The 27,069-nt window shown below is 44.0% G+C and overlaps 1 protein-coding gene across 1 annotated transcript; it reads right to left on the bottom strand.

Moving 5' to 3' along the window:
* On the bottom strand, positions 1-26,495 carry LOC147438142 (uncharacterized). The gene is made up of 4 exons (XM_086487476.1): positions 26,136-26,495; positions 25,454-25,582; positions 5,630-5,719; positions 1-234 (listed from the first exon to the last, which is right to left on the bottom strand). The coding sequence occupies exons 1-4, from the start codon at positions 26,436-26,438 to the stop codon at positions 1-3; spliced, it is 756 nt and encodes a 251-aa protein (XP_086343602.1). The 5' UTR covers positions 26,439-26,495.
* Between the last annotated feature and the right edge of the window lie 574 nt (positions 26,496-27,069).

The following is a 27,069-nucleotide window of genomic DNA, read 5'->3' as shown; positions in this document are numbered from 1 at the left end:
TCACCCTACACCCATCATCTCTATGCAATGTGCGAACCGCTCTGAGGCTAAGCGCTGTGTTAGAGCATCCACTGGGTTTTCATCCTTGTGAACTTTGACTAACTCAATGCGTTTGCTAGCCAAAATATCCCGTACCACATGATACCTGACCTCTTTATGTTTTGACTTGGAGTGAAACACGCGGTTCTTTGCTAACGCAATCGCACTTTGACTATCGCAATGTGGCACTAGAGTCTGGTGTATATCAAAAGCTTCCACTAGACGAGATACCACATAGCTTTCTTACTAGAACTAGAAACTACAACATACTCTGCCTTAGTGGCGGTGGAAGACGAAGTGCAATTCTGAATACATGATCTCCAAGAAATTGCCACTCCAGCAAACAAGAAAATGTAGCCAGATGTGGATCGCCTAGTGTCCACACAACCCGCATGATCCGAATAAGTGTATCCAACTATGGATGCATCATTGTTCCATCACTTGCTAGCTCATAACAACTTCTCCCCGTAGACAACATAGAAGTGACACGTTTCTGAATGGTTATATTCATCCTCTCAACCACACCGTTCTGGGTGGATGTGTGAGGCATGGTAAATTGTCTTCTAATGCCTCGTTTACTGCAAAAGTCCTTGAACTTGGAGGAAAGTACTCGTCTCCATTGTCACTGCACAAAGCTTTTAGCTTTCTACCCGATTGGTTCTCTACCAATGTTAAGAATTTCTGAAAGACACTAAAGACGTTGCCCTTTTGCTTCAAAAGATAAACCCATACCTTTCTAGTAGAGTCATCTATGAATGTTAGGAAGTATAATGCTCCCCCCAGAGACTTGACTGGCATAGGTCCGCACAAGTCGCTATGAACGGGCTATGAACAAGATCTAGAGGACTCCCTAACTCCTTGTCCAAAAGCGTTGATGTTAACTTAGTCTGTTTACCATAGATACAATGCTCATATAAAGAGAAGTTAGAGTAATCTAACACGGGGATATAACCAAAACGTTGCAAGACTTTCATTCTCTTTTAACTAATATGTCCTAGCTGTCTATGCACAACTATATAGACGGCAGCTCGGCTACACAAATAGAATTATCTTTCACAGAAGAGACATAAAGTGAGTACAATGAGCCATACTTCTAGCCTTTAAGCATGACCAGATTTTCCTTCTTGATCAGCCAAGAACCATGAGCAAATATGGTAGTGTAATCCAAATCATCCAGATATCCAACTGATATCAAACTCTTTGTCAATTTGGGTACATGTCTGACATTGTGCAATATGAATTCAGTGCCATTACACTTAGAAAACTTGATATTGTCCACACCGCATAACTCAAGCTCATAAGAATTATGTAGCTTCACTATGACATGTATAGTAATATATGTAGAAAACCGCTTCTTGTGAGGAGTCACATGAAAGCTAGTACCTGAGTCCACAATCCAATTCTACGCGTAGCACTCGTTATGAGCTAACAATGCATCAGGACTCAAATCCGATGTGAAAATCAACACATCATTTGACACTTCAGAAACTTTTTCAATGGTTGGAAACTCAACCACATTAAGCTCTTCAATTTTCACGATGCTTTTATGTTTGTCAGACTTCGCTTTCTCTTTGTCCTTATCACGTTGCATTGTGTGGCAATTTTTTTTCAAGTGTCCCTTTTTATGACAGTAGTAACACTCTACATTTCTCATGTCTTTGTCGCAACTCTTGCTATGACCTTGCCTGCCATCCTGAGAACGACTGCGAATATGACCATGTTGCCTTTGTTTGTCACGATTGCCACTAGCCACATATGCATCACCATGCGCACTCGCATCAAGAGATTGAGTGAGCAACACACTAGCAACATCACTGAAAACGCTCTCTCGCTCGCTCGCTCGCTCGCTCACAACTTTCAAGCTCTCTAACTTTCAAACTCTCACAGCTCTCTTGGCTGCCCAAGAAGAAGAGTCTATTTTTTTCTCAATCTCTCACTCGCTCTCTCTCTTTCTTGCAGCTCCGCTTAAGTTTCTCGAGTGGAAGTGTGTTGAGTCGGGTCGGAGAGTCGAAGCAGATTTGTCGAGAGCCTTGTGGGAGTGATCCCTTGCACACACTTAAGTGTGTTAAGTGAATTTGTTTTTAAAAAATGAATTTTGGATCTGCTAAGAGTCTCCAAGCCTTCAAGGCTTCGATTGCATGTTGCCTGCTCGACACTCTCCTTGCTTTCTGCCCTCGGCCTGTTGTGTCGATTCCCTGCCATACTGTCGAAGACCTGCATTATTGACTTGGCAAAGCTTCAATTTTCCCTAGCTGTCGACTTGCTGTTCGATTCTCTACTGCTTGATGACTGCCTGCTTGCTGTTTCGATTTACTGGCTCCCTTCCCTTCTGCCCACAGCTCCTCCTTTGCTCTCGATTTCAACCAAGGCTCTGCACTGCCTCCGATTCAGATCTTCATTTCCATGGCTCGACTGGGGTCGCTGCACACACAGGTAGGGGATCGGAGATGCCGGGGCTATCTGAGCTCTGATACCACTTGATGGATCCAATAATCAGTGAGTGCAAGGGAAGGAGAGAAGGGGAAGGGAATGGAGAGAACACTGTCCTGTTTTGGGTGGAGCTTGTGAGACTGAATGTCTCACTTTCCTTATTGTTCATTATAACCAAAAGAATGCCAAAGGGCGGGCGCCCGCGGCCACGGGGCCTGAAACCCAACAATATGGTGGAGCATAGGCATAGCAATCGTGTAGCTCCTTATTGTCTATTATCCATAGAGTATATAATAATGTGTTAGTGATGGGTGTTAGTGAGGGAATGGGTAGCCGACCATGTTCGGCCTCTTGGCCATGTTTTTGTGCACGCTCTTGCTTCTAGGTGCATTTTGGTCTTCAAAACTCACTAGACACTCATGACACAAAAAATATCAAACACATAGATAGGATTGTTGGTATACATGCTTGTGCTCTCAAGGGAGTCAAGGGAATGTGTACAATTTGCTATTGGAGCAAATGTCACCGTGCTAAACCTCCTACCCAAGCATACAAAATGTGTTTTATTTTTTTGGCAATTCCCACTTTATATGGGATATTTAATACTTTTATATTAACAAAACCAAAAAAGGATACAAAGCTAACCCATACAAGGTTTGCTTGCCGTGAGGACAAAGTACCTGGCTTTTACAATGAACAAGCAACCCATTGAGGCAAAAACGTAATACAACGGCAGGGAAGTCACCTCTTCTTTTTCTTCATCTTTTTTATCAAATTAGTACCCTTCAAAGACCAAGATACTTCAACAAGGTGACTAAGAAGATCTATTTTTTGTTCCGGAAAGACTCAACAACGCGGTCGTGTTGAGCGGCTAAAGGAGGGTCAATCTCCTTGACTATTTCAACAACAGCATCTACAGGATCACAGCCGCCATCCTCTAGCTAGCCTTCAATCATACATGGTTTGACATCATGAGAGACACACCACCAAGCTTGGATTTGATCACCCAATTGTAGCCAATTATCGTCTCCCGGCAGTTCCTAGCATAGTGTCCAATTTGCGACATTTGTAGCATGCGATGGGAAACGAGGCAAATGCCAACCCTTGCCAAAAGGCCCCAAAACACCCCATATTGAGACCCACAAATTTGGGGATGGGATAACTCATGTTCCACAAAATGAAAATTTAAACATCCAAGCCTGATCTAACCTGTTTTGTAGCCTTGGTATGAGCAGCACATGGCCCATCAAGGAAGCAATGGCTTGCACATGACCATGGAGCCAAATAGTTAGACTTTTGAGTGTGACCACACAGGGCAAATGTCCATGAACTCTGCATTAGGACAGAACTCGAGTGTCCGTGTCATTGTGTAAAAGGAAGTCCCCCACATACCTCCTCTGATAACCAAATCCTGAATACTATGTCCGAAGGCAGATGCCCACTCCCAAAGGCCATGAGACATCATCCACCTGCCCATAAAGTAAAGCACGACCGAGTGCACACAGCAAGCTTCGATGCCGTGTACTGCTAATTCTGGATTGAAGTCATCACAAAATCATTTTTCTAACTAAACATGATAGCCCCGTGTAAATTTCATCAATCAAGGTGTGTACGCCAAAAGAAAACGGCTTAAAGCTTTGTCGAGGCCATTTGCATTTTCAGAGTTTCACTCATGGATGTGGGTGGTTCTAAGCTAACTTGATTCAACTATAGAACCCCAAAGACAGAGGGAGGGGGAGGAGAGGGATGGAAGAGGGGGAGGGGGGGGGGGGGGGGGGGGGGGGGGGGAGAGGGTGGCCAAAATTCCCTGAGGGAGAAGGAGCGAGGGGGTGAGAGAGAGAGAGAGAGAGAGAGAGAGAGAATCCAGTTTTTGGAAATAAGTTTGTAGTGTTTTTTGGAGCTCCAAAGAGGGTGTTACTTGTGTGGCTGCCATGTGGCAAGTTAAAAAACTCGTGTACTACTTCATGGTGACTTTCCAATGTATATATAGAAAAAGACTAACTAGCATCCAAGGGGAGAGAGAGAGAGAGAGAGAGAGAGAGAGAGAGAGAGAGCTATGGCTTCCCTCTCCCCCTCCCCCATGGGTGGTGGGTGAACGCTACTTGTGGTGGCACGTACAAGCCAATTATCCCTGTGGTAACTTTTCTGACACCTCTGGGTGGTGCCAGGCAATACAGGTTATGGCCAGTTCATACAAGGGTGTCCGGAGTCCAGCCCCGCTTTTTATCTGCAATGAATTGTTCCTTGCCTAGAGGGAACACTCATGGCGCCATGACTGAAGAGGGAAAGGCACTCAAATGAGAAGGTTTCTTAAGTTAAAAGGGGATTTGTGTGGAGTGAAAGAGGAGTTTCCATGCAATTTCCCATGCAGAGTGAAGCTAACATGTGGTCAACAAGTGGTAAAATAGAGCTCTAAAAACAGGAAAAATAGCACCTTTTTGGGTTGCACATAAACTAGAGCGTGAAATACGACCTGAAGAGTTGGGGTGAGCATGTACATGTAGAGGAGATCGACACATTGTACATCCAGGTTGATGGTTTTCACTTTTTCCCCAACTTTAGGCTCATAAAGATAAAACAACACTTACACTTTAACTTGACATTATAAAGTCTGTTAAATTCTAGCCACCATCTGCTGGGTTTGGCTAAAGTTTGTAGAGATCCTGGTAGTTATCTTTCTTTGGTGTGCAACAATGATGACCAATTAAGGTATTAGGAGTAATTGTGTATGTGTGTGTATGTATGTGCCTATGCAAAAGAGCCCTCACGTTTATTTTCATTTGAATTCGCTTTGAAAATTCAACACAATAATTGGATTTACAAATGCTGTATTCAAATCTTATGCCTCAAAATGCCTAGAATAATGAAAAATGTTTCTATCAATGAACTGGTACAGAGTCTAGACTAAGATTGACCTTGACATTGTTTAGCCAAAAAAATAAGGTGTAGTCCAATAATACTCAAAGACAAAATAAAAATAAATTCCGATCCTCGGGGCCCACTAGTACTCAATATGAATAAAACTGGCAAAGTATGAAGCAATGGTGGGGAACTTGAGGACTGAAGTAGCAACATTTACCCCACGTTTGCTCAAGTACAAATGATCTCAAAGCTCATCCCTCAGGCCCTCATCTTTTCTTCGCATATTTTCGATCACTACCTCTACTGGGGGGTCACCAGGTCGCCGGAAGGCTTGTTGACCAAGTTTGAATTCATAAGCCTCAGGCTGCTCGAGAATAAAGTCCTTGACCTGACAAGGTTTAAAGCATCAAGTTATCTTTAAAGCTTCCCAAACAAAAAAAAATCAACTACATACATAGCGCAAGGAAACTCTAAAGAGAAGAAAACTCTAAAAAAAGGGCAAAGAAGAAGAAAATTTCTCATCTTAGAAAGAATTCCAATGTAAAATGAGACCCATGTAGTATGCATGTTGTACCACCTCTTATCTAGGCAAGCAAACTCTCTTGACTTTCCACTTTCATGAGGCTTTTCATTTCCTAGACTCGTCCTTTACTTATGCATTTGAAAAGGATGTTTATTTTGGAGAGACCCCTATTGGGTACCCCTACATGTGTGTGTGTGTGTGTGTGTGTGTGTGTGTGTGTGTATATATATATATATATATACATATATATATATATATATGTATATACATGTATATATATATATATATGTACATATGTATATATATATGTACATACATATGTACATATGTATATACATATGTATATATGTATATACATATGTATACATACATATATATATATATATATATATATATATATGTATGTATATATGTATATATGTATATGTATATATATATATGTATATATATATATATGTATATATGTATATATGTATATATGTATATATATATATATATATATAGAGAGAGAGAGAGAGAGAGAGAATTACCTCTCTCTATGGTAGCCTTGAGTCTGCTGAAGATGACAAGAAAGAAGAGGAACTTGCGTTGCTTTTCCAACATGACAAAACATTGCACTGGCATCCGAGTTGGGCTGTGCAACCTACGTTGGGCACGGAGGGGCACGCACTTGTCATTTTTTCCTTTTTGCGCCTCTCTCCACGTGTCCGTACGCAACAGCAATTCGTTGATTATTTTTGCGCAACAGGCTCACGCTGGTTCCTTCACACTACCAAGTTCTTTTTTTAATCAATTGACCCTTTTTATTAAGGGTGCCCAGGACACTTTGTCTTTTTTTTAATAAGGTATGAAACCTGCATATTAAATGTCACTTACAGAGACTTGAGTTTTTGCAGAGAGTGAACCGTTTCACTCTCTTGCTTCTCTCCCACTGCTTCTCTCTCTCATCTATTCGCGCTCACGCGCCCTTGCTGTCACCTGCACGCCTCTATATGCTCCCGTTGATGCAGTCGAGCGTGGAATTTCATCTTTCGTGATGCGAAAAATCCGAATTCGGTCAAATTTTGATATTCCTCTTGGTCTCCCGCGATGGAGTCCTCTAGTTTTGATTTACCACACAAGGGCACTCCAGGTAAGAAATTATTTTCTGTTCTTGTACGCCATTTTCATGGAATATAAAGCATTAATATTTGTCAACTCGAGAGGCTTTACATGGCCTTTTGATAATTGTATTTTGCTCCCGAAACACAACTCAGTCGACGACTGTGATGTTTTCAGCGAGTGAATTTGAAATTCGACAATTGCCGATGCAAACTGCAGATAATTCTCTGGTGAGGAGAGAGAGTGTACACAGGTTACAGTTAATAATTGGCTTCGCTAATGGACAACTTTTGTTGATCTCCATAAAAAATCAGATGCACACAGGATGCAGATGCTTCCTCGGTACTTGAAAGGTGCCGCACTCATCTAATGGTGTAACTTGACAGAAAAACCCGCGACGTGGGTTGATTTTTGTGCGAAGTTCTTTGATCACTTCGCCAAAAAGGATTCGTTGAAGGCATACGCTAGGCTTCAGAGCGTGTCGATGAAAACATTGTCATTCGACCAATATACTACCGCCTTCAAGGAAGCCCTCTGCCTTACTAATTTGGACTCCAAACATGTTGTCCACATGTATATCCTCGGCCTACATGAGGAGTACCGTTGGGCATTACTCAAATGTAAACCTCCGACAGATATCGAAGATGTTGTGGCTAAGGCCATGATGCTCTACAAGATAAGAGAAGAAAGTAATATAGTATCCACCATCCACTACCTTACTAATTTGGACTCTGAACATGCTGTCTACATGTATATCCTCAGCCTACATGAGTATCATTGGGCATTACTCAGCGGTAAACCTCCGACAGATGTCGAAGATGCTGTGGCTAAGACCACGATACTCTACAAGATAAGAGAAGAAAGTAATATCGTATCCACCCATCCACTGGCAGCCTTTCCAGCAGTTAATATCCAAATTTTTAGTCAGCTCGTTTCAATTTGAAATTTGTTATTTTAGCACACAGTTCATGCACTGATTATAGTTTTAGCACCAAAGTGTTTGATAAGCACGATCTTCTCCGTTTCCCCAGGAAGATCAATAGTCACGACGTGATCGTACTCCTTGATAATGGAAGCTCACACAATTTTGTGGATGCAAAATTGGTGCAGAAACTGAGCCTGCGGATGCGGACAGTGACCATGAGTATCGCGTGAAGATGGCTCGTGGTGAGGATACGGATGTATGGAATGAGATGGTTCCAAATTTGTCGCTCCAGATAACCGATTACCATTAGGAAGAGAATGGGGCCTAGGAGGGCCTCTTTATTTGGCAGTTTAAGAGAGTCAAACCTCTAGTATTAAGAAAACAATCAAAGAACAGTTTTTGAATTCAAGCAAGCAAAACGGCTAGTTTATTTGAATTCAAGTTTCCCCCCCAAAATGAAATTCAAAATCTAGCGGGCAAAACCATATCGTGTAGCATATCTATAGAAAGATCTCGACGTGTAGATTACAGATCTATAATCTCCTCTCAAATCGGAGATAGTACGTAGAAGTTATGAAAGGCCAAACATCATAAAGTTACTCCCTCCCTTTTTTGGAGAGAAAAGTGCATCCTTTGACCACTCTTACACACCCACCATTCTTGCACACATGGCATAAACCTATTCGTCAAAATGCTAACCACCTCCATAATCTCATGGCAAATAAAGAGGCCCTCCTAGACCCCATCCTCTTCCTAATGCAAAGAGAACTTGGATTTCCACATTATGCAGCAGATGTTATTTTAGGAATTCCATGGTTTTATGATAAACAAGACTCATTGTATATAGACTATGTACATCACTCTCTTGTTTTTGTTAAGCAGGACATACCTCATGAATCTGTTTCGCTTTGTAATCAGATTTCTATAAATAATGGTTTTACAATACCAGTTGTTACTGCTTTGGAAATGTATAAAGATACAAAGTCTTCTGATGTTGACTTTTTATCAATGTGTGCCATCTACTTTGTTTGATTCATTAGTGCTTGGTACTTCTGTCACTGAAAATGTTTCATGTTCTTCTGTTGAACTTGGAGATTTCGACGAATCCAACCTTATCCGAGAAATCATGACCGATTTCAAGGATGTTTTTTCTCGTAATCTACCTCCCGGCTTACCGCCTTCGGAAGGAGTGGATCATGGCATTGAGTTGTTGGCTGGTAGTCAGCCCTTCTCAAAGCAACCCTATCGGTTTAGTAAAACCGAGAAGGACGAGATTCAGCGGCAACTGAAAGATTATCTCGACAGGGGTTTTGTTCGGCCAAGTAAATCCCCGTGGGGAGCGCCAATGTTACTTTCTCGAAAGAAGGATAACACTATGCGCTTCTGCGTGGATTACAAGGGGTTGAACAAGCTCACTGTCAAGAACAAGTACCCGCTCCCGCGCATGGACGATCATCGGCTCCATGGAGCGTTGTATTTTACGAAGATAGACCTGCGATCAGGCTATCACCAGATACGGATCAAACAAGAAGTTCCCAAAACTCGTTTCCATACGCGTTATGGTCACTATGAGTTTTTGGTCTTGCCTTTTAGTTTGACCAATGCTCCAGCTACGTTTCAGCAGATGATGAATGATCTGTTGAGACCATTTTTAGGCAACTTCGTTGTTGTATTTCTCAATGACATCTTGATCTACAGCCGAAGTTTGTCTGAGCACTTAGCACATATACACGCTGTTCTCGAAGTATTGAAAACTGAGAAGCTTTATGATAAGGCTTCTAAGTGTGAATTCTTTAAAAAAGAGCTTATGTACTTGGGTCACATCATTACTCGCGATGGAATTCGCGTTGACCCTGAAAAGTTTGATAAAGTTCGAAATTGGCTCATTCTGAAGAATCTGCACCAAGTCCTTTTTAGGCTTTACTGGATTCTTTTGCAAGTTTATCAAGAATTACTCTAAAGTTGCTGCTCTGCTCACGCAACTTCTAAACGGAGGGTGAAAGGACCGAAGACTTTTCGGGTCCTCACCGTAAAGGTAACCCCCCCGTCGTCTGGAATGAGCGTCTTGACGAGAGCTTTCGGACACTAAAGCACTTGGTGACTATTGCGCCAATATTGCACATTGTGGATCCTAGCAAACCGTTTGTGGTTGAAAGGATGCTAGTGATTATGCCATTGGTGCGGCGTTATACCAGGATAGACGTCCAGTTGCGTTTGAAAGTAAAAAACTTTTTGACGCTGAGATGCGTTATCCAACGTATGAGAAGGAGCTTTACACCATAGTTCATGCCTTGAGGAAATGGCGACATGTTAGGTGAAGCGGAATGATTGTTTGCGCTTTGCTCAAGATGAGTGCTCCAAACTGTGCTCAAGGTTCCTTTTGTTCTTATGGAAGGGAGAGCCTTCCGTTCTTAATGAGAGAATGCTATGATCACAAACAAAGTGAGTGGACATTGTGCGTGCAAGTGTATGAGACTGAGAGATAGAGAGAGAAGAGAGATACGACACCAAAGACGTAAAACCCTCCTCCGAAGGCCCCACTCTCGTCGGCGAGAGTAGTCTACTTATGAATGCACAATCTCGTACAAATGGTATGCATGAGACTAATGCAAGTCTAGGTTATGTTGACGATGACGATGGTGATGATGAAGTCGACCTAAGGGCTGAAATCTGCAATCTTTCTACTGCTGTCCAAAAACGCTATGGGCTGAAATCTGCTAATCTTCTATCTGCTGAATTCTGACTCTATGTCGGTGACGATGTCGATGACGACGATGCGACGACGACACGCTGAAAACGCAGATGCTGAAATCTGCGTTTTCCGGGCTGAAACTGTAAACCTTGTGGAAACTGACCGTGCGGCGAGGAATTGCTACGGGAAGGTGAGATCTGCGAGGTTCGGGACTTGATCTGCGATGTCTAAAGGCTGAAACCTGCAAACGCCGGTGGTTCTTGACTTTCCGTCGCGATGAATCTGCAAAACGCTAGGGCTGAAAATTTGTGCTTCTGTTGCCGTGGCTCTACAAATGCAAAAACGCTAGGCTGATCTGAGGTGCTGCTATTGCCGGGATCTGCAAAGGCAAAACGCTGGCTGATCCTGTGATGAAAACGCTAGGTGATGCTGGATCTGCAAAACGCTAGGTCTCCTGGGGGGGAGTCTGCTCAGAAGTTGCCTGTTGAGCGTGGAGCTCCTGCTGCCTCTTCTACCATTGAGTGCTAACTTGGGTTTGCTTATATATTAACTTACCCAATTTGCCCTACCTACTTTTGTTGGGAAGTCACTTAAATTAATAAGTGAAAAATGTCAAAAAATAGGCTAAAATCACTGGAAAATTCCCCTAATTGATTCTGACGGATTCTGATGGGAATGCTTATGATCATGCTGTGTGCAACCAGAGGATATGCATCTACACTAAGTGACTGGGCATGCACGGTCTACGAATAGACTCACAAAAAGTGCCAGATCGCTTCTAATCTAGACTGATTGGACTGACTGAACCTTGATCATGTTGTAGCTTGTCCGGACACATAGGGTTGGATGTGTCACGTGACATCCCCTCCTTTTCAAAGTGAGGTACTGGTACCGAACTGTATGGCGTCGAGGGAGATCGCCAATAGCATCCGGAATCCTGGAAGGGACTCTTCGCCGGCCCACTCTGCCTGCGGTACTGGAACTTCATAAAGGTTTGCAAAGCCTTCTTCTTTGGGCCGCACCGAAAGCGACACAAAGTCATTTGTAGCTCCTTCGATGCTTCAACTTCGTCTAGAGTCCTGCTTCTTTCTTCTTCAAGAATCTCCATGGCTGAAAATTCTTGAAACCACTTCCAACACAAAACCATGAACATACCTATTCCATATATAAAGTGAGTGGAAAAAATCTCGTCTTTTCTAAAGACTGTGTGTGCAATGTAGATGAACATAGAGACGGCGTGACAACCCGTTCATCAAACACATGCAAACAATGAGATCGAATCTTTCTCTTATAATCTAGAGCAATCAACTGTGGCAAAACACAATGGATATGCCCACGCTTGGTGCTCATACTTTCATGTGCTCTTTCGGGTACTGTGTCATGCCAAGGAAGAGACATGAAATGTGACTTCCTTACATATATACTTTTCAGCTTGTCATGAAAAATCCGCATACATTCGTGCTCATCCATGAGGGGAACGTGCTCAACATACAATATGTCATGCCTAGGAAAAGGGATCACATAAAGACGCCGACTAAAATACAGGAAGCGATCACGAATGAAACACTCGAACAATGCGTGCGTATCAGTCATGCGAACACATAATACTTCATGTGAGGGATCCTTGGACCGAGGCTCGAGAGCCAAGATCGGTTCTTCTTGAAGGGTTTCTTTGGACCTAGGCTCGAGAGCCAAGATCGATCCTTCGTGATTGATCGAATCTGCAAGGAGTTTAGCTTCGCTAGAAAAAGTATCAACTAACTCATCATCCTTGTGAACAATCACGTCATCTTCATGCAAATCATCATGCTTGTGAGAAATGACATCTTGATCATGCAAATCATCATGCTTGTGAGAAATCACTTCTTGATCATGCAAATCATCATGCTCATCATTATCATCCAAATCATCATGCTTATCATTGTCATTCAAATCATCATCATGTAAATCATGTGTGTCTTGCTTTGGAGAAGAAGAGACTGAGAGAGTCTCCTTTTCCCGAATCTCTTGCATCTCTGTCTGAACTTGAGAAAAGAGTCGCAAGAACTCTTTCATGTGTTGGTCGCTCTTTTATTTGATGGCTTTGTTCTCGCGATCAAATTTGGCTTCTTTGTTCTCGCGATCCAATTTGGCCCGTCCTTCTTTGGCTTCCAAGTCGTACTTACGCTCTATGGCTGCCATGCTTTCTTCGTATTCACGATCTATGACTGCCATTTCTTCTGTGTAGGCCTTTCTTTCTGCTTCTCTTTCTTCGCATTCTAGCTTTCTTTCCAGAAACAACTGCTTCAAAGCCTCCATAGGAGTTAGTGCAATCCTTGGCGTAGATGGGGAAGGGGAACGGTCGGAAAAACCTCCTGGTGGGAAAAATTCTTCTTCGCCTCTCTCATGCTCATCACCTCCAAGCGAAGTATCCATTCCACTTCGAGTGATGACCATCCACTGAAGTCGTGGGTTTCTTGTGAGTTCTTGTGGTCTTGGTTCTTAAGTTCACGAGGAACTTGGGTTCTTGGGGGTCTTGGTTCTTGAGGTTTTCTTTCGCTTGCAAACCGCGTTTGAGAAGGATCTTCTCTTCACCCGAGTTCTACTCCTTTCCGCGGGCGCACCCCTTGGCGGCCTTGCGCTCACACCAAGGTTGCTTTTTCCCACCTCAGGTCGATTGGCCGGCCGCTAAGTGCACGGTCCGCTCTCAATGAGTGAAAAGAGACACAAGGGGAGGCTGGACAAGCCCTTCTTTCTTGGGATTCTTGTCACTCTTCAAAAACACGATTAGAAATCGACACGCCCAAGCGAACTTGGGTTCGTGCGACCGCAACAAGCAAAAAAAATTCTTGTGATTCTTGTGGTTCTTTCCTTGAGTGATACAGAACACTGCCAAACATCTGATACCAATGTTAGGTGCAACGGAATGATTGTTTGCGCTTTGCTCAAGATGAGTGCTCCGAACTGTGCTCAAGGTTCCTTTTGTTCTTATGGAAGGGAGAGCCTTTTGTTCTTAATGAGAGAATGCTATGATCACAAACAAAGTGAATGGACACTGTACGTACAAGTGTATGAGACTGAGAGATAGAGAGACAAGAGAGATACGACACCAGAGACGTTGTAAAACCCTCCTTCGAAGGCTCCACTCTCGTCGGCGACAGTGGTCTACTTATGATTGCACAATCTAGTACAAATGGTATGCATGAGACCGATGCAAGTCTAGGTTATGTTGACGATGACGATGGTGATGACGAAGTCGACTACAATCTTTCTACTGCTGTCCAAAAACGCTATGGGCTGAAATCTACTAATCTTCTATCTGCTGAATTCTGACTATGTCGGTGACGATGTCGATGACGACGATGCGACGACAACGCGCTGAAAACGCAGATGCTGAAATCTGCGTTTTCCGGGCTGAAACTGTAAACCTTGCCGAAACTAACCGTGCGGCGAGGAACTGCTACGGGAAGGTGAGGTCTGCGAGGTTCGGGACTTGATCTGCGATGTCTAAAGGCTGAAACCTAAAAACCTTGGTGGTTCTTGACTTTCCGTCACGATGAATCTGCAAAACGCTAGGGTGTGTAGCAGATGCAAAAATGCTAGGGCTGAAAATCTGCGCTTCTGTCGCCGTGGCTCTGCGAATGCAAAAACGCTAGGCTGATCTGAGGTGCTGCTGTTGCCGGATCTGCAAAGGAAAAACGCTGGCTGATCCTGTGATGAAAACGCTAGGGGATGCTGGATTTGCAAAACGCTAGGTCTCCTGGAGGGGGTCTGCTGAGAAGTTGCCTGTTGAGCGTGGAGCCTCTTCTGCCATTGAGTGCTAACTTGGGTTTGCTTATATATTAACTTACCCAATTTGCCCTACCTACTTTTGTTGGGAAGGCACTTAAATTAATAAGTAAAAATGTCAAAAATGTCAAAAATAGGAAAAATAGGTTAAAATCACTGGAAAATTCCCCTGACTAATTCTGATGGGAATGCTTATGATCATGCTGTGTGCAACCAGAGGATATGCATCTACACTAAGTGATTGGGCATGCACGGTATACGAATAGACTCACAAAAAGTGCAAGATCACTTCTAATGTCACGTGACACATCCCAACCCTATGTGTCCGTGGACAAGCTACACCCCAGCAGGGTTCAGTCAGTCCAGTCAGTTTAGAATAGCAGTGATCTGGCACTTTTGTGAGTCTATTCGTAGACCGTGCATGCCCAGTCACTTAGCATAGATGCATATCCTCCGGTTGCACAAAGCATGATCATCGGAATTCCCATCAGAATCCATTAGCATCAGTTAGGGAAATTTTCCAGTGCATTTAGCCTATTTTCCTATTTTTGGTTATTTTCACTTATTATTTTTAAGTGACTTTCCAACAAAAGTAGGTAGGGCAATTTTGCTAAGTTAATATATAAGCAAACCCAAGTTAGCACTTTCTGGCAGAAGAGGCAGCAGGAGCTTCTCGCTCAACAGGCAACTTCTCAGCAGTACCCCCCCTCAGCATCCCCTAGCGTTTTCCAAGCACTACCATCGCCACCTTCACCCCATCTTTAGCGTTTCCCCCACAGCATTCAGCATCGCATCAAGTTGCATTGCCTGGCGTCTTCCGCCAGCACCATTCAGCCCAGTGTTTTCATTGCAAAAACGCTACACCTTCAGCCAGCGTTTTTCTTCCAAAAACGCCAGCAAGACCTCAGCCCTTTCCAGCGTTTTCAGCCCCAATACTAACACTAGCATACCTGCAGTTTCAGCAGTGACAAAACGCAGAAATTCAGCCTATAACAAGGTAGCAGATTCAGTCCCCAATGGTTGCAGAAGATCCCCAAGTTCAGCCTCGAAAAACGCAGCCAAAACAGTCATTTTCAGCCACCAAAACAGTCACGAAAACAGCAGTTAGCAGACCACAAATCTCAGCCACCAAGTCGTCATCGTCATCGTCGTCGTCGTCATCGGCATAGTCCAAGTTGCATCAGTCCATTGCATTCGCATTGTACACCTTTGTGCAATCAAAGTAGACCACTCTTGCCGACGAGAGTGGGGCCTTCGGAGGAGGGTTTTACTACCTCTCGGGTGTCGTATCTCTTCTCTCTCCTTCTCTCAGTCTCGTTCACTTGCACGCACAATATCCACTCACTTTGTTCGTGATCATAGCACTCTCCATAAGACGGGAGGCTCTCTCCTTCCTAAGAACTAAAGGGAACCTTGAGCAATAAAGATCACTAATCTTGAGAAAATACAACATTCATTCCGCTGTACCTTACATTGGTATCAGAGCTTTGGAAGTGTTCTGCATTACTCAAGGAAAGAACCACAAGATTTTTTTTTTGCTTGTTGCGATCGCATGAACCCAAGTTTACTTTGGCGTGGCGATTTCTAATCGTGTTTTGTTGAAGAGTGACAGGAATCCCAAGAAAGAAGGGCTTGTCCAGCCTCCCCTTGTGTCTCTTTTCACTCAGTGAAAGCGGACCGTGCACTTAGCGGCCGGCCGATTGATGTGAGGTGGGAAAAAGCAACCTTGGTGTGAGCGCAAGCCCGCGTAGGGGTGCTTCCGCAGAAAAGGGTAGAACTAGGGTGAAGAGAAGATCCTTCTCCAACGCGATTTGCAAGCGAAAGAAAACCTCAAGAACCCAAGCCCCTCAACACTCAAGAACCTCAAGAATCCAAGATTCTCACGAATCAAGGACCTCAAGAACCTCAAGACCCTCAAGAACCCAAGTTCCTCGCGAGCTTAAGACCCCAAGATCATAGTGCATGGTCGTCACCCGAAGCGGAATGGATACTTCGCATACAGGTGATGAGCATTAGAGAGGCGACGAAGACTCGTCCCCACCCGGAGATGATTTCTTCAACCCTCCCCCTTCGCCATCTACACCAAACCCTATGGAGGCAGTGGTCAAGCAGATGATCGCCATGATGGATAGACAAGAAGCAAATCGCCTTGCTCAACAACGTGAGCGAATTGCTCTTGCCGCAAAACAAGAAGAAAATCGACTTGCTTTCAAACGCGAGCGCGATGAACGAGAAGCTCAAAGGGAGATTCGTCATCAAGAATTTATTTCCCACATCCTAGCTTCGAAGACCGAACCACCCAAAGATCGTGGAAGTTCGTCAAGTGGCGCAAGCCACGACGCGGATTCCAACCATCCAGTCACAGAAAAGTTGACTTTCAGTAAGTATGACGATAAGATGGATGCTACAGTTATTCATTCTTAGTTGCATCAATTTAATGCTTATTTCGCGACAACTAAGAAGACAGGAAATAGCAAAGTTTTGACGGAAGCTATGTACCTTGCCGGTGATGCCATCAATTGCTACCATGCATGGCAAGAGGCACAGTTAGCCGCGCACCTAGAGGCAGCCGACGATTTCACGCCCCTCTTTTAGTTGGGTTGATTTCCAAGAGAAGCTCAAGGCGCGGTTTATGCCACCTCAGTACCTTGCACGATTGAAGGACGATTGGCACGCTCTCAAGCAAATGATATGCCGGTTATGTCTTTTTCTAATCGTGTTTTGCAGCTAGGTACCCAATTACGCATGTCGGATGATGAGCGCAAAGAGGCTTTTCTCTTTGGATTGGACGAGTATATCAAGTGTCGAGGTATTCGATCCAATCGATCTCAACAAGGCGGTAGTGATTGCTCTCGCACAGGAGATGAAGCACAACAAAGGAAAGCCTAAGGAGAACAAGACTTCCACAAGTACCTCGCAGACTTCTCACAACCCTCAGAACGGTAAGAATGGTAAGAATGATAACTCTTCTAACCAATCTTCCAACAGTCTCTCATCAAAGAATTCTTCCAATGAATCTAAGGATAAGGCTAACACAACTGCTAAACCTAAGCTTACTCCAGATGAAAAGGTAGCACAAGGAATTGTAGGAGGATACATCCCTTCGGAAGAACAAAGCACTTATTCTAAAGAAGGTCATTGTTTTCATTGTCACATTAAGGGTCACATAAAAAGAACATGTCCTGAGCTTGAATCGAATGAATCTAAAGAACCCACAGCACCCACTACATCTGTCAATGCAATGAATGATAACACGATTGTGCCCAAACTGTCTCAGGACCCTCCCATTGATGATTCTCTCATTAAATGTTATGGTCGTACGTCGGGGCACCGTTTTGTCGTATTGTTTGATCCAGGCAGTATGCATAATGTGATCAGTTCCTCTCTTGTTGAAAGAGCCCGCCTCGAAGTTAGTCCGAGATCTCCTATCGAGGTCTCTGGCTTTCGTCCCGGTATGGACGCTCTTATCACAGAGGAGTGCCTTGATGTGTTGTTTGCAATTCAACAGACTGCCTTCACTAGAAGATTTGTTGTTTCTCCTCTCTCAGGATGTGATATGATTTTAGGCATTAAGTGTTTCGTGAAACTGATGCTTTCATAAATTTTTCGGCTAATACTATAACTCTCAATGCCGACAGTGATTCTCCTACTGTCTTTCATGGAGTGGATACTTCTCCTTCTCCATCTCTCATTGCTAATATGCAGGACAAGGTTGAAAAGATTCGAGATAAGGAGACTCTCTCGGTCTCTTTTTCTCCACAGCATGACACACAGAACTTGCATGATTATAAGAAGCATGATGATTTGAATGATAATAATTTGCATGATGATTTGGATGAAAAAGACAAGCATGATGAATTGCATGAAGATGATGTGATTGTTCACAAGGATGATGTGTTAGTTGATGCTTTTCCTAGCGAAGCTAACCTCGTTGTAGATTCGATCAATCACGAAGATCCGATCTTGGCTTTCGAGTCGAGGTCCAAAGAACCCTCACAAGACGATTCGATCATTCAAGAAGAAGCGATCTTGGCTCTCGAGCCTTGGTCCAAAGAGCCCTCACAAGAAGTATTATGTGTTCGCATGATTGATACGCACGCATTGTTCGAGTGTTTCATTCGTGAAGGTTTCCTATATTTTAGTCTGCATCGTTATGTGATCCCTTTTACTAGGCATGACATATTGTATGTTGAGCACGTTTCTCTCATGGATGAGCGCGAATGTATGCGGATTGTGCATGAAAAGCTGAAAAGTTTGTATGTCAGGAAGTCACATTCCATGTCTCTTCCGTGGCATGACACAGTTTCCGAAAGAGCACATGATTGTATGAGCACTAAGCATGGGCATTTCCATTGTGATTTGCCACAATTGATTGATTTCGATCAAACAGAAAAGATTCGAGCGCATTGTTTGCATGTGTTTGATGAACGGGTTGTCACTCCGTCTATTTGTTCATCTACATTGCATGCACAGTCTTTAGAGAAGACAAGATTTTTTCCCTTCACTTTACATGGAATGGGTATGTTCATGGTTTTGTGTTGGAGATGGTTTCAGGAATTTTCAGCCATGGAGATTCTTGAAGACGAAAGAAGCAGATCTCTAGACGAAGTTGAAGCAAGAAAGGCGATACAGAAGACTTTGAGTCGCTTTCGGCGCGGCCCAAAGAAGCAAGCGTTGCAGACCTTTATGAAGTTCAAGTACCGCACGACCCACACATCAGAGTCGGCCAACGAAGAGTCCCTTCCAAGATTCCGGATGCTGTTGGCGATCTCCCTCGACGCCATACAGTTCGGTACCAATACCTCACTTTGAAAAGGAAGGGATGTCACGTGACACATCCCAACCCTATGTGTCCGTGGACAATCTACACCACAGCAAGGTTCAGTCAATCCAGTCAGTTTAGAATAGCAGTGATCTGGCACTTTTGTGAGTCTATTCATAGACCGTGCATGCCCAGTCACTTAGCATAGATGCATATCCTCCGGTTGCACACAGCATGACCATCCGAATTCCCATCAAAATCCATTAGCATCAGTTAGGAGAATTTTCCAGTGCATTTAGCCTATTTTCCTATTTTTGGTTATTTTCACTTATTATTTTTAAGTGACTTTCCAACAAAAGTAGGTAGGACAATTTTGCTAAGTTAATATATAAGCAAACCCAAGTTAGCACTTTCTGGCAGAAGAGGCAACAGGAGCTTCCCGCTCAACAGGCAACTTCTCAGCAGTACCCCTCCTCAGCATCCCCTAGCGTTTTCCAAGCAGTACCATCGCCACCTTCACCCCATCTTTAGCGTTTCCCCCACAGCATTCAGCATCGCCATCAAGTTGCATTGCCTGGCGTCTTCCGCCAGCACCATTCAGCCCAATGTTTTCATTGCAAAAACGCTACACCTTCAGCCAGCGTTTTTCTTCCAAAAACGCCAGCAAGACCTCAGCCCTTTCCAGCGTTTTCAGCCCCAATACTAACGCTAGCATACCTGCAGTTTCAGCAGTGACAAAACACAGAAATTCAGCCTATAACAAGGTAGCAGATTCAGTCCCCAATGGTTGCAGAAGATCCCCAAGTTTAGCCTCGAAAAACGCAACCAAAACGACTTTATCTTTGATCTTCCAAGAACGTCAACAGGGAGTGATGGTATATGGACCATTATCTGCAGGTTCAGCAAGCAGGCCCATTTTATGCCTGTCAGGAAGAAGATAAAATCTGATCCTAGACTCACCCTTTACTTATGCATTTAAAAAGGAATTTTATTTTGGCGAGAGCCCTATTGGGTGCCCCTACTAGCTCCTTGTTTTTTTTTTAAAGCAATACTTAGAAAGATTCCCCCTCCCTCCCTCCCACGTGCTAACGCTCTGTCCAGCAAGAGCCAGATGCAAGAGCCTCTCTCTCTCTCTCTCTCTCTCTCTCTCTCTCTCTCTCTCAAACCCCCTCTTCGTCGTCCTGCTCCCTCACGCGTCTCCTCCTCCCCTTTTACGTCCCCAGACATCAAGATGGGCGCCTACAATATCTCCAACTAGTGTGAAGCTAGCCCTTTAGTTATGAAGTCCTATAAATAGGACCTCCGTCTCATTTGTGAACATCTTGTGTGATCAGCACACTTGGGACTCTAGGCCCTTGGCAGCTCTGCCCGCACACCCATACTGGTATGGGCTTGGTGGTATGGGACATTGGTCCTTGTGAAAGAGGCTAGCTCATTGGTTGCAAGGTGAGTTTGATGTTCGCTCACTACGTGTGTCGAGGTGTGAGTTTGGCTTGCGTCATGTCATGTGTGGAGGATGGATCCGGCGAGGGACTAACATTGGTATCAGAGCCTCTTCCTGCTCGTATGCACGACATGGCGACATGCACAAAACCATTAGAGCTCATGGGGCCGTGATGACCCAACCTGACAAGCTCTCCCAACTCTCGTATAGGGTGGTATGGGACGCTATTGGCGAGAGAGGAGGGCAAGGGGGGCAGTGAGTTCTTTTTCACGGATTCTCATGTGTGGAATGGTGATTGGCCAATGGCAGTCACATTGATGCTTGGTATGTCTTTGTTTTGCCTCTCCGTCACCATTTACTGTATGAGGGTGTCCTCGAGAGCTGCCACTTTGAGGACATGGCAACCCCTCATTATACAATTGGTGAAGGGAATTAATCAATGGGAAAATTACCAACATACCTCTCAAATTTTAAAAATTCCCAAAATGCCCTTCACAGTTCCAAAATACCCCTGGTTGTGAGATTAAATATTTGCAAAAAAAAAATTATAGCTTTTCATAAGAAGACTAATTGTCTATCAATACAAGATGCTAAAAGTAAAATTTGAGTTGGTTAGGGTTTTGGAGATTCATTATTTTTAGCATAATTGCTTTTTTTGTGAGGTAATTTGTGACAAATTACGTTCCAAGCACTCAAAAAAGGGTTTCAATTGTCAAAAAGTAATAAAGATTAGAAAATCTTAAACAATCCAACAAAAATAGATACAAGGGTATTTTGGTAATTTCTTAAATTTTGGGAATTTCCTTAAATTAGAGGGGTATTTTGGTAATTTTTCTTTAATTAGTTTAGGAGTATGTTTTGCAAAGATGGAGAAGAGGAGAATTTTCTCTTGGTCTTATGCTTAGTGCATGGTGATTTTGCTCGGTAATGCCGTTTGCGTATATCTAAGACATGGATAACTATCTTGATCATGTGTATTTCCAAGAGGCCACTAAAAATATTTAAAACAACTAGATAATTCATTTAAGTTTTTGTTCGAACAACCGAACATTTGAGGCCAACTGGCTCGTCCTTTCGCATTAGGCTAATGGTACGATTCCGGATCTGGAGGGTCACGTCATTCTTGTTATGATAAGGCATGCCAAAGAGAACGTCGCAATCGCCTAACTTCATAATGTGAAAATTGGCTTTTCCATGTTATCCTTGTATGGTCACTGGAAGCACACCGACGAGAGGTACCACCTTCTCACTCTTACAATGGTTAATACAGCTTCAATTTCTCGTCCCTTTGCATAATAATCAAAGTCCATCTGCTTCAAGAAATCTGGATGGATGAAGTTTTCTATAGCTCTAGGGTCAAAGCAGATTAGGGATTTTAAGCCGTTGACTTTGCCATATGCTCTGCACAATTCATTTGAACTCTCTAGATTTATGCCATAAACGTTAGGTACTAGTTCAATAACAGCTCTAGCTCTCTTCCCTGAGAATCTATCACGAGACAGGCACCACATGCCAACGGAAAAGAACAGACTGAACAACTCTAAGCACTTCAAATAACACCTAAACTGAAAGATGCACAACACACAAGACGGGGAGTGGCAGAGTTCCACCACGAGAGAGAACTCGCCCCAAACCTTGGCATCCCTTTCGGTATTTCTTTATATTTCTTGAACAAGGTACACTTTGTGGCTCTTGCTTTGCATCTGCCAGCAGTAGAATACCGGAGTGAGAGCCCACAGCTCATATTTAAAGGCCCTTGGCCATTCAAAAGCAGTTACATGAAAAGCTTCAAGTTCTAAAAGCATCTGCTACCCAAAGCTGCCAGCTCGTAAAACGCGGAAATCTGTATAGTTGCCACGTCAGCACAGTCAACACCAAACACAAAAATCCGTATTGTTGCCACGTCAATTGTCAATGCGATGTCATCATTCTCCACGCTTTGTGTGTGTGTGTAAGTCCAGCTTTATTTAATCTCTTTTGGTCACTTGGGCCCCATCGAACGGGGTCCCGTAAGTTGGTGGGAACTCTTAAAAAAAATATGCCTCTCGACGAGACTTTGCAAGTTGATGTAAACTTCTTCTGCTTCTTCTTCTTCTTAGGGTTTAGGCCTCTCGGTCTGGATCTGCAGGTTGGATCCGTTCTTTAGTGGCTTAACACGTCAACAATTTGTGACATCCCCCCTCTTGAAAGAAAGTAATCGCCTGAGACTACAGCATATCTGCAAGACAACTCAAGTTAGCTCAAAACAAATTTCTGAGGGACATTCCAAGGGACAATCAGTTTTCTCATTCCATATTAGACCTCTTGATATCCTAGGTCATTGGCTTCCTAGAAAAATCTCATCCAATAAGGCGTCTCCTTCAAGATCGGAGCTCTTGATATCCTGGGTCGGTGGTTTCCCAGAAATATCTCATCCAATAAGGAATATTCACTGGTTGGCACATCACAATGCAACACAAATGCTCACATATGCATGTTACAAGACACACCGAACGCCGCCGCCCACACTCCCTCGAGACAGACGATCTGCGATATGAAGCTACTCAACGACTACCTCGTCACTCCCCCCGCAAATAACCTAAAAAGGTCCGGGCCATGAGCTCAAAGGACTGATGCAACCAAATGCTCCCTAGACCGGTCACCGTAGCCTACGTCACTTGGAAGTTCAAGCTTACAACCAGACGCTACCCAGACATCTCGACTGCGTCGTTCGGAGGTTTTCTAGCATACAACGAAACGCTCCCCAGACATCCCGTCTACGTCGTTCCGAGGCAAGGTAGTTAGGTGCGTAGTGTTCGGTACATAACGTACATAGTACAGAATGGATTGAGTTTTTAGGTACGTACAAACTCATCCTTTTTCTCACAAAGCTTAAAACTAAGAATACTTCATACATTTACTTATGCATTCACCAAGGCTTCAAATAAAGACTAGAGTCCACGACTCTAACCGAACAATGAAAACACAAAGCCGGTCAATGTCTGCAGCCAAACAGTGTCAGATGTCTGATGTCATGGTCTCAGAAAACTAAGAGCATCAAAAAAAAGTACATAATGATAATCCAGACTGAAGTATGAGTCCGGACTTCAATTTATAAAAAGAAATCTGTACGGATCACTATCCATACGTACGGATCCGTACTGTAAGGCTCAATTGTACGGATCCTATCCGTACCTTGTACAGATGCAACCTTGTTCCTAGGTTTTCAAGCATACAACGAAACGCTCCCCAGACATCCAGTCTGCACCGTTCCGAGGTTCAGACAAAACAAAAACAGCATTTCTCACTACTCCACCCAAGAGTAAATCACCAAGCATTGAAACCAGTATTAAAATCAGAGTCAAAGGATTCAAGCATAACCCCAATGCGAATAGTAAGGGTATCCATACGGGCAGTGGTGGTGGGGGAGGTGGAGGCAACATCAGTGGCAAAGGCGGTTGCACTAGCAAATGGCTACACCATATTCCTAAAGACTCCCCCGATCGGAACAGACGGTAAGGAAGGTTGCCAATTGGAAGCTCTCGTACTTTCTAGTGCCGGAGAAGGAGGTACCACCTGAGGCATCAAAGGAGGCAACATGTAATTCAAAAATTGTTGGAAACCCTGCAACATCGGGAGACTCTGTTGTGATCGTCGTGAAAGAATGTCACGAAACTTGTCGAGGAGAAACGGTGGGTACTCTGCCAAATCAATAAACGCCATGTGGTCATGGGTTCTTTATGGTTTATGCCCCTTAAGACAGAGCATGAAGACAGGAGTGCGCCCGATGCGCGATGGACTAAGGGTGGGAGAGACTAGTAAGTCCGGGGCAGGGACACGAAGATTCTTTGATAACTTGCTTTGTCTACTCTATAAGGACCGGTATGCTTTCAAAAAAGCACACGTCTGATACCACTACAACAAAATGGGCACCACGTGCCAACGGAAAAGAACAGACGAGACAACTTTAAACACTTCAAAACGACTAAACTGAGAGAGAGTGCACGACACACGAGACAGGGAGTGACAGAGTTCCATCCCAAGAGAGCACTGGCCCCAAACCCTACCGCCCCTTTCAAAATTTCTTTATATTGCTTAAACTCGGTACAACTTTGCGGGGCTCTAGCACTCTGCTTTGCTTCACCTACACGGTTGAATGCCAAAGGAAGAGCCAAGCCCCCTCTTTTTCAAGGCCTTTGGCCTCTCTAAAAATAGTACTAAAAGCATTTGGACTCCCCAAAAGCTGGCAATGCATAAATTCCGAAAATCCATACAGTATGCCACATTAACAGCTTTCAACCTAGACATCAGGAGTCCGGATGTGCACCTATGCTATGTCCGGCCAATGTTCACCAAGCCCTTATATTAGGGTAGTTACAAAGTCCCATAAATAGGACCCTAGGCTTATGTGTGAGCTATCTTGTGATCACCACACTTGGACCCTTGGCTTCCCCAAATACCCAAGCTAGGGTGTGGGCTAGTGGTATGGCATCAGTCCTTGAGGTGAGGCAGCCTCAGGCCGGAGTAGAAGCAGCTCGCAGGCTTAGGGGAGAGCCAATTAGGCTCTACGGTTCGAACGTGAGACAAATGTCTATCCCTTATGTTGTTCATGTGCGTGTTGCAAGTGTGTTATGTCATGTGTGCAGTACAAATCTGTAGGTGGAGTACTAACACTCACATTAGTCATTCACAAGACAATATACCATCAACCATCATGCATAGAATAACTAAATACTACAGCATCCCTACCAACGTCCTAAGTGCCCTTTTCCAATGCTCCAAAGGTGGATAGAGTCAGCTATAATGAACATTGAAGCCTAGCACTTTAAAAAAAACATCAATTTCAAAGAATTGAAAACAATGAGCAGGTAATTATTGTGTGTACACAAAATGACATTATTGTCAACATAGCAACCATATCGGCTCACCTCTGCAATACTTTGACCATCTTCTATGATGAACATGATTGTACTGACATCCACAGCCATGATTTTTGCACTAATTGAACCAGTTCTCAGCAGCTTAGTCCACTTCTCAGCAATACTAGTTATCTCATCCTACAAAAAAAAAAAAAAAGCAAACCACATAATGTCAACAACAATGAGCTAAAGAGTCTTAGACTAGAGGAAAATATTGAAATCAGCGACGCAAAATGTGAGGCGCTTCAAAGCAAAATCACAAGAAGAGAAGACTATAACTTAGTTGCACCAATGTATGTATCGGACCTCTGAAAATCTTGTAGCATGATTACTTAAACCCAAATCTAAAACCTGCGGGAATGCTCTTATACCTACCAAGCTGCAACACTGAACGTGCAAGCGATAGAGTTGCTGCCAACGGCAAGCTAATAACAGCAGGTGCAGACAATTACAAGATAGACCCGTCAATTTGAACTCATCTGCAGATGCATTCTCTGAAAAGAGATCAATTGAATTTTTCGGTCTACCTACATCTCCCACTCTCAACCATTCTGACGTTAAAATTGAGCTTGCACCTCCATTACTGCTCACACATCCTGCCCAGGGCGGGAACCACTTCAACCACCCTTTGCATACGTACTTACACACAGCCAATATCTGACCACAAGAAAACACAGAGAGAAAAGATGACCTTGCTGCGTCGCACGTCTAGACGGAGCTTGACAAAGCCCATAGCAGTGCCCATGTGGCGCTTCAGCATCTCCTCCTGTATGTGTAAAGGGGAGAGGGTAGAGAGGTCGTCTGGGGGAGGATCGAACGGAGGGGGGACCTTGGGCTTGGGCTTCCCCCAAGTTTTCCATTCCTCATCCTCCTCCTCATCTACCACATCCTCCAGCTCGTCCGGAATGTGCACCTTCTTGGCTTCTGCTGCCCGAAACACCATTATCGCCACTATCAAAGTCGCGCACAGCACCTGTTTTCGTCGTTCCTCCATTTCGCCACTGCATACTGCTGTCGCACTCCACCATCACGAGAGGAGAGAGAGAGAGAGAGAGTGTGTGTGTGTGTGTGTGTGTGTGTGTGAGAGAGAGAGAGACAAAAAGTGTGTGACCACATTACTAAAAAGTAACCACGTGCAAAAGTAACGACGCACTTTTCGGCACACGTGAGAACCTACCAATATTGCTTAGGCACATGTCACACCTCAGCAATAAGTAATATTAAGAGGGGGAGGCAAGGTAGTTTGCGTGCGTGGTAATGGATGGTCAAGCTCACCCGCGAAAGCCGAGGAGATCGAAGTCACAGTAGTCAAATCAAAAACTAAACTTGGACGGACATGTCACCTCACAATATAAGGCCATAAAAACGCCTAGGCATATATGATGCGTGCGTGGGTGAGGTGGTTAGCCTATGCGACCCTCAACCTGGACTACAAGGCCACCGGTTCAAACCCCGACATCGCGCCTCGTTTTTTCCGGTTGGCCGAGTTTACTACGCCTCGTTTTTTGTGCGGCCGTGTTTAGCCTGCCTCGAGATCCTGCCCATAAGCCCGGACCGTCGATCCCATTACTCCACCCCGCATTTAATATGGGTGTTACTTAGTGCCAAGGCATGTCACACACAAG

Source organism: Adiantum capillus-veneris, chromosome 17 (genome assembly GCF_014529385.1).
Source record: "Adiantum capillus-veneris isolate H3 chromosome 17, ASM1452938v2, whole genome shotgun sequence".
NCBI lineage: Eukaryota > Viridiplantae > Streptophyta > Polypodiopsida > Polypodiales > Pteridaceae > Adiantum > Adiantum capillus-veneris.
Note: the sequence above shows the minus strand (reverse complement) of the source record. Positions and strands in the feature narration are given on the sequence as shown.

What these genes read in the sequence shown, in the direction of transcription:
- LOC147438142 (XM_086487476.1), bottom strand. Translation starts at nt 26,438, where the DNA reads ATGGAGGAACGACGAAAACAGGTGCTGTGCGCGACTTTGATAGTGGCG. An exon ending in TAGACGTGCGACGCAGCAAG is followed by an intron (nt 25,583 to 26,135) that starts GTCATCTTTTCT and finishes TTTTTTTTGTAG; the next exon opens with GATGAGATAACTAGTATTGC. An exon ending in ATGGTCAAAGTATTGCAGAG is followed by an intron (nt 5,720 to 25,453) that starts GTGAGCCGATAT and finishes AAACCTTGTCAG; the next exon opens with GTCAAGGACTTTATTCTCGA.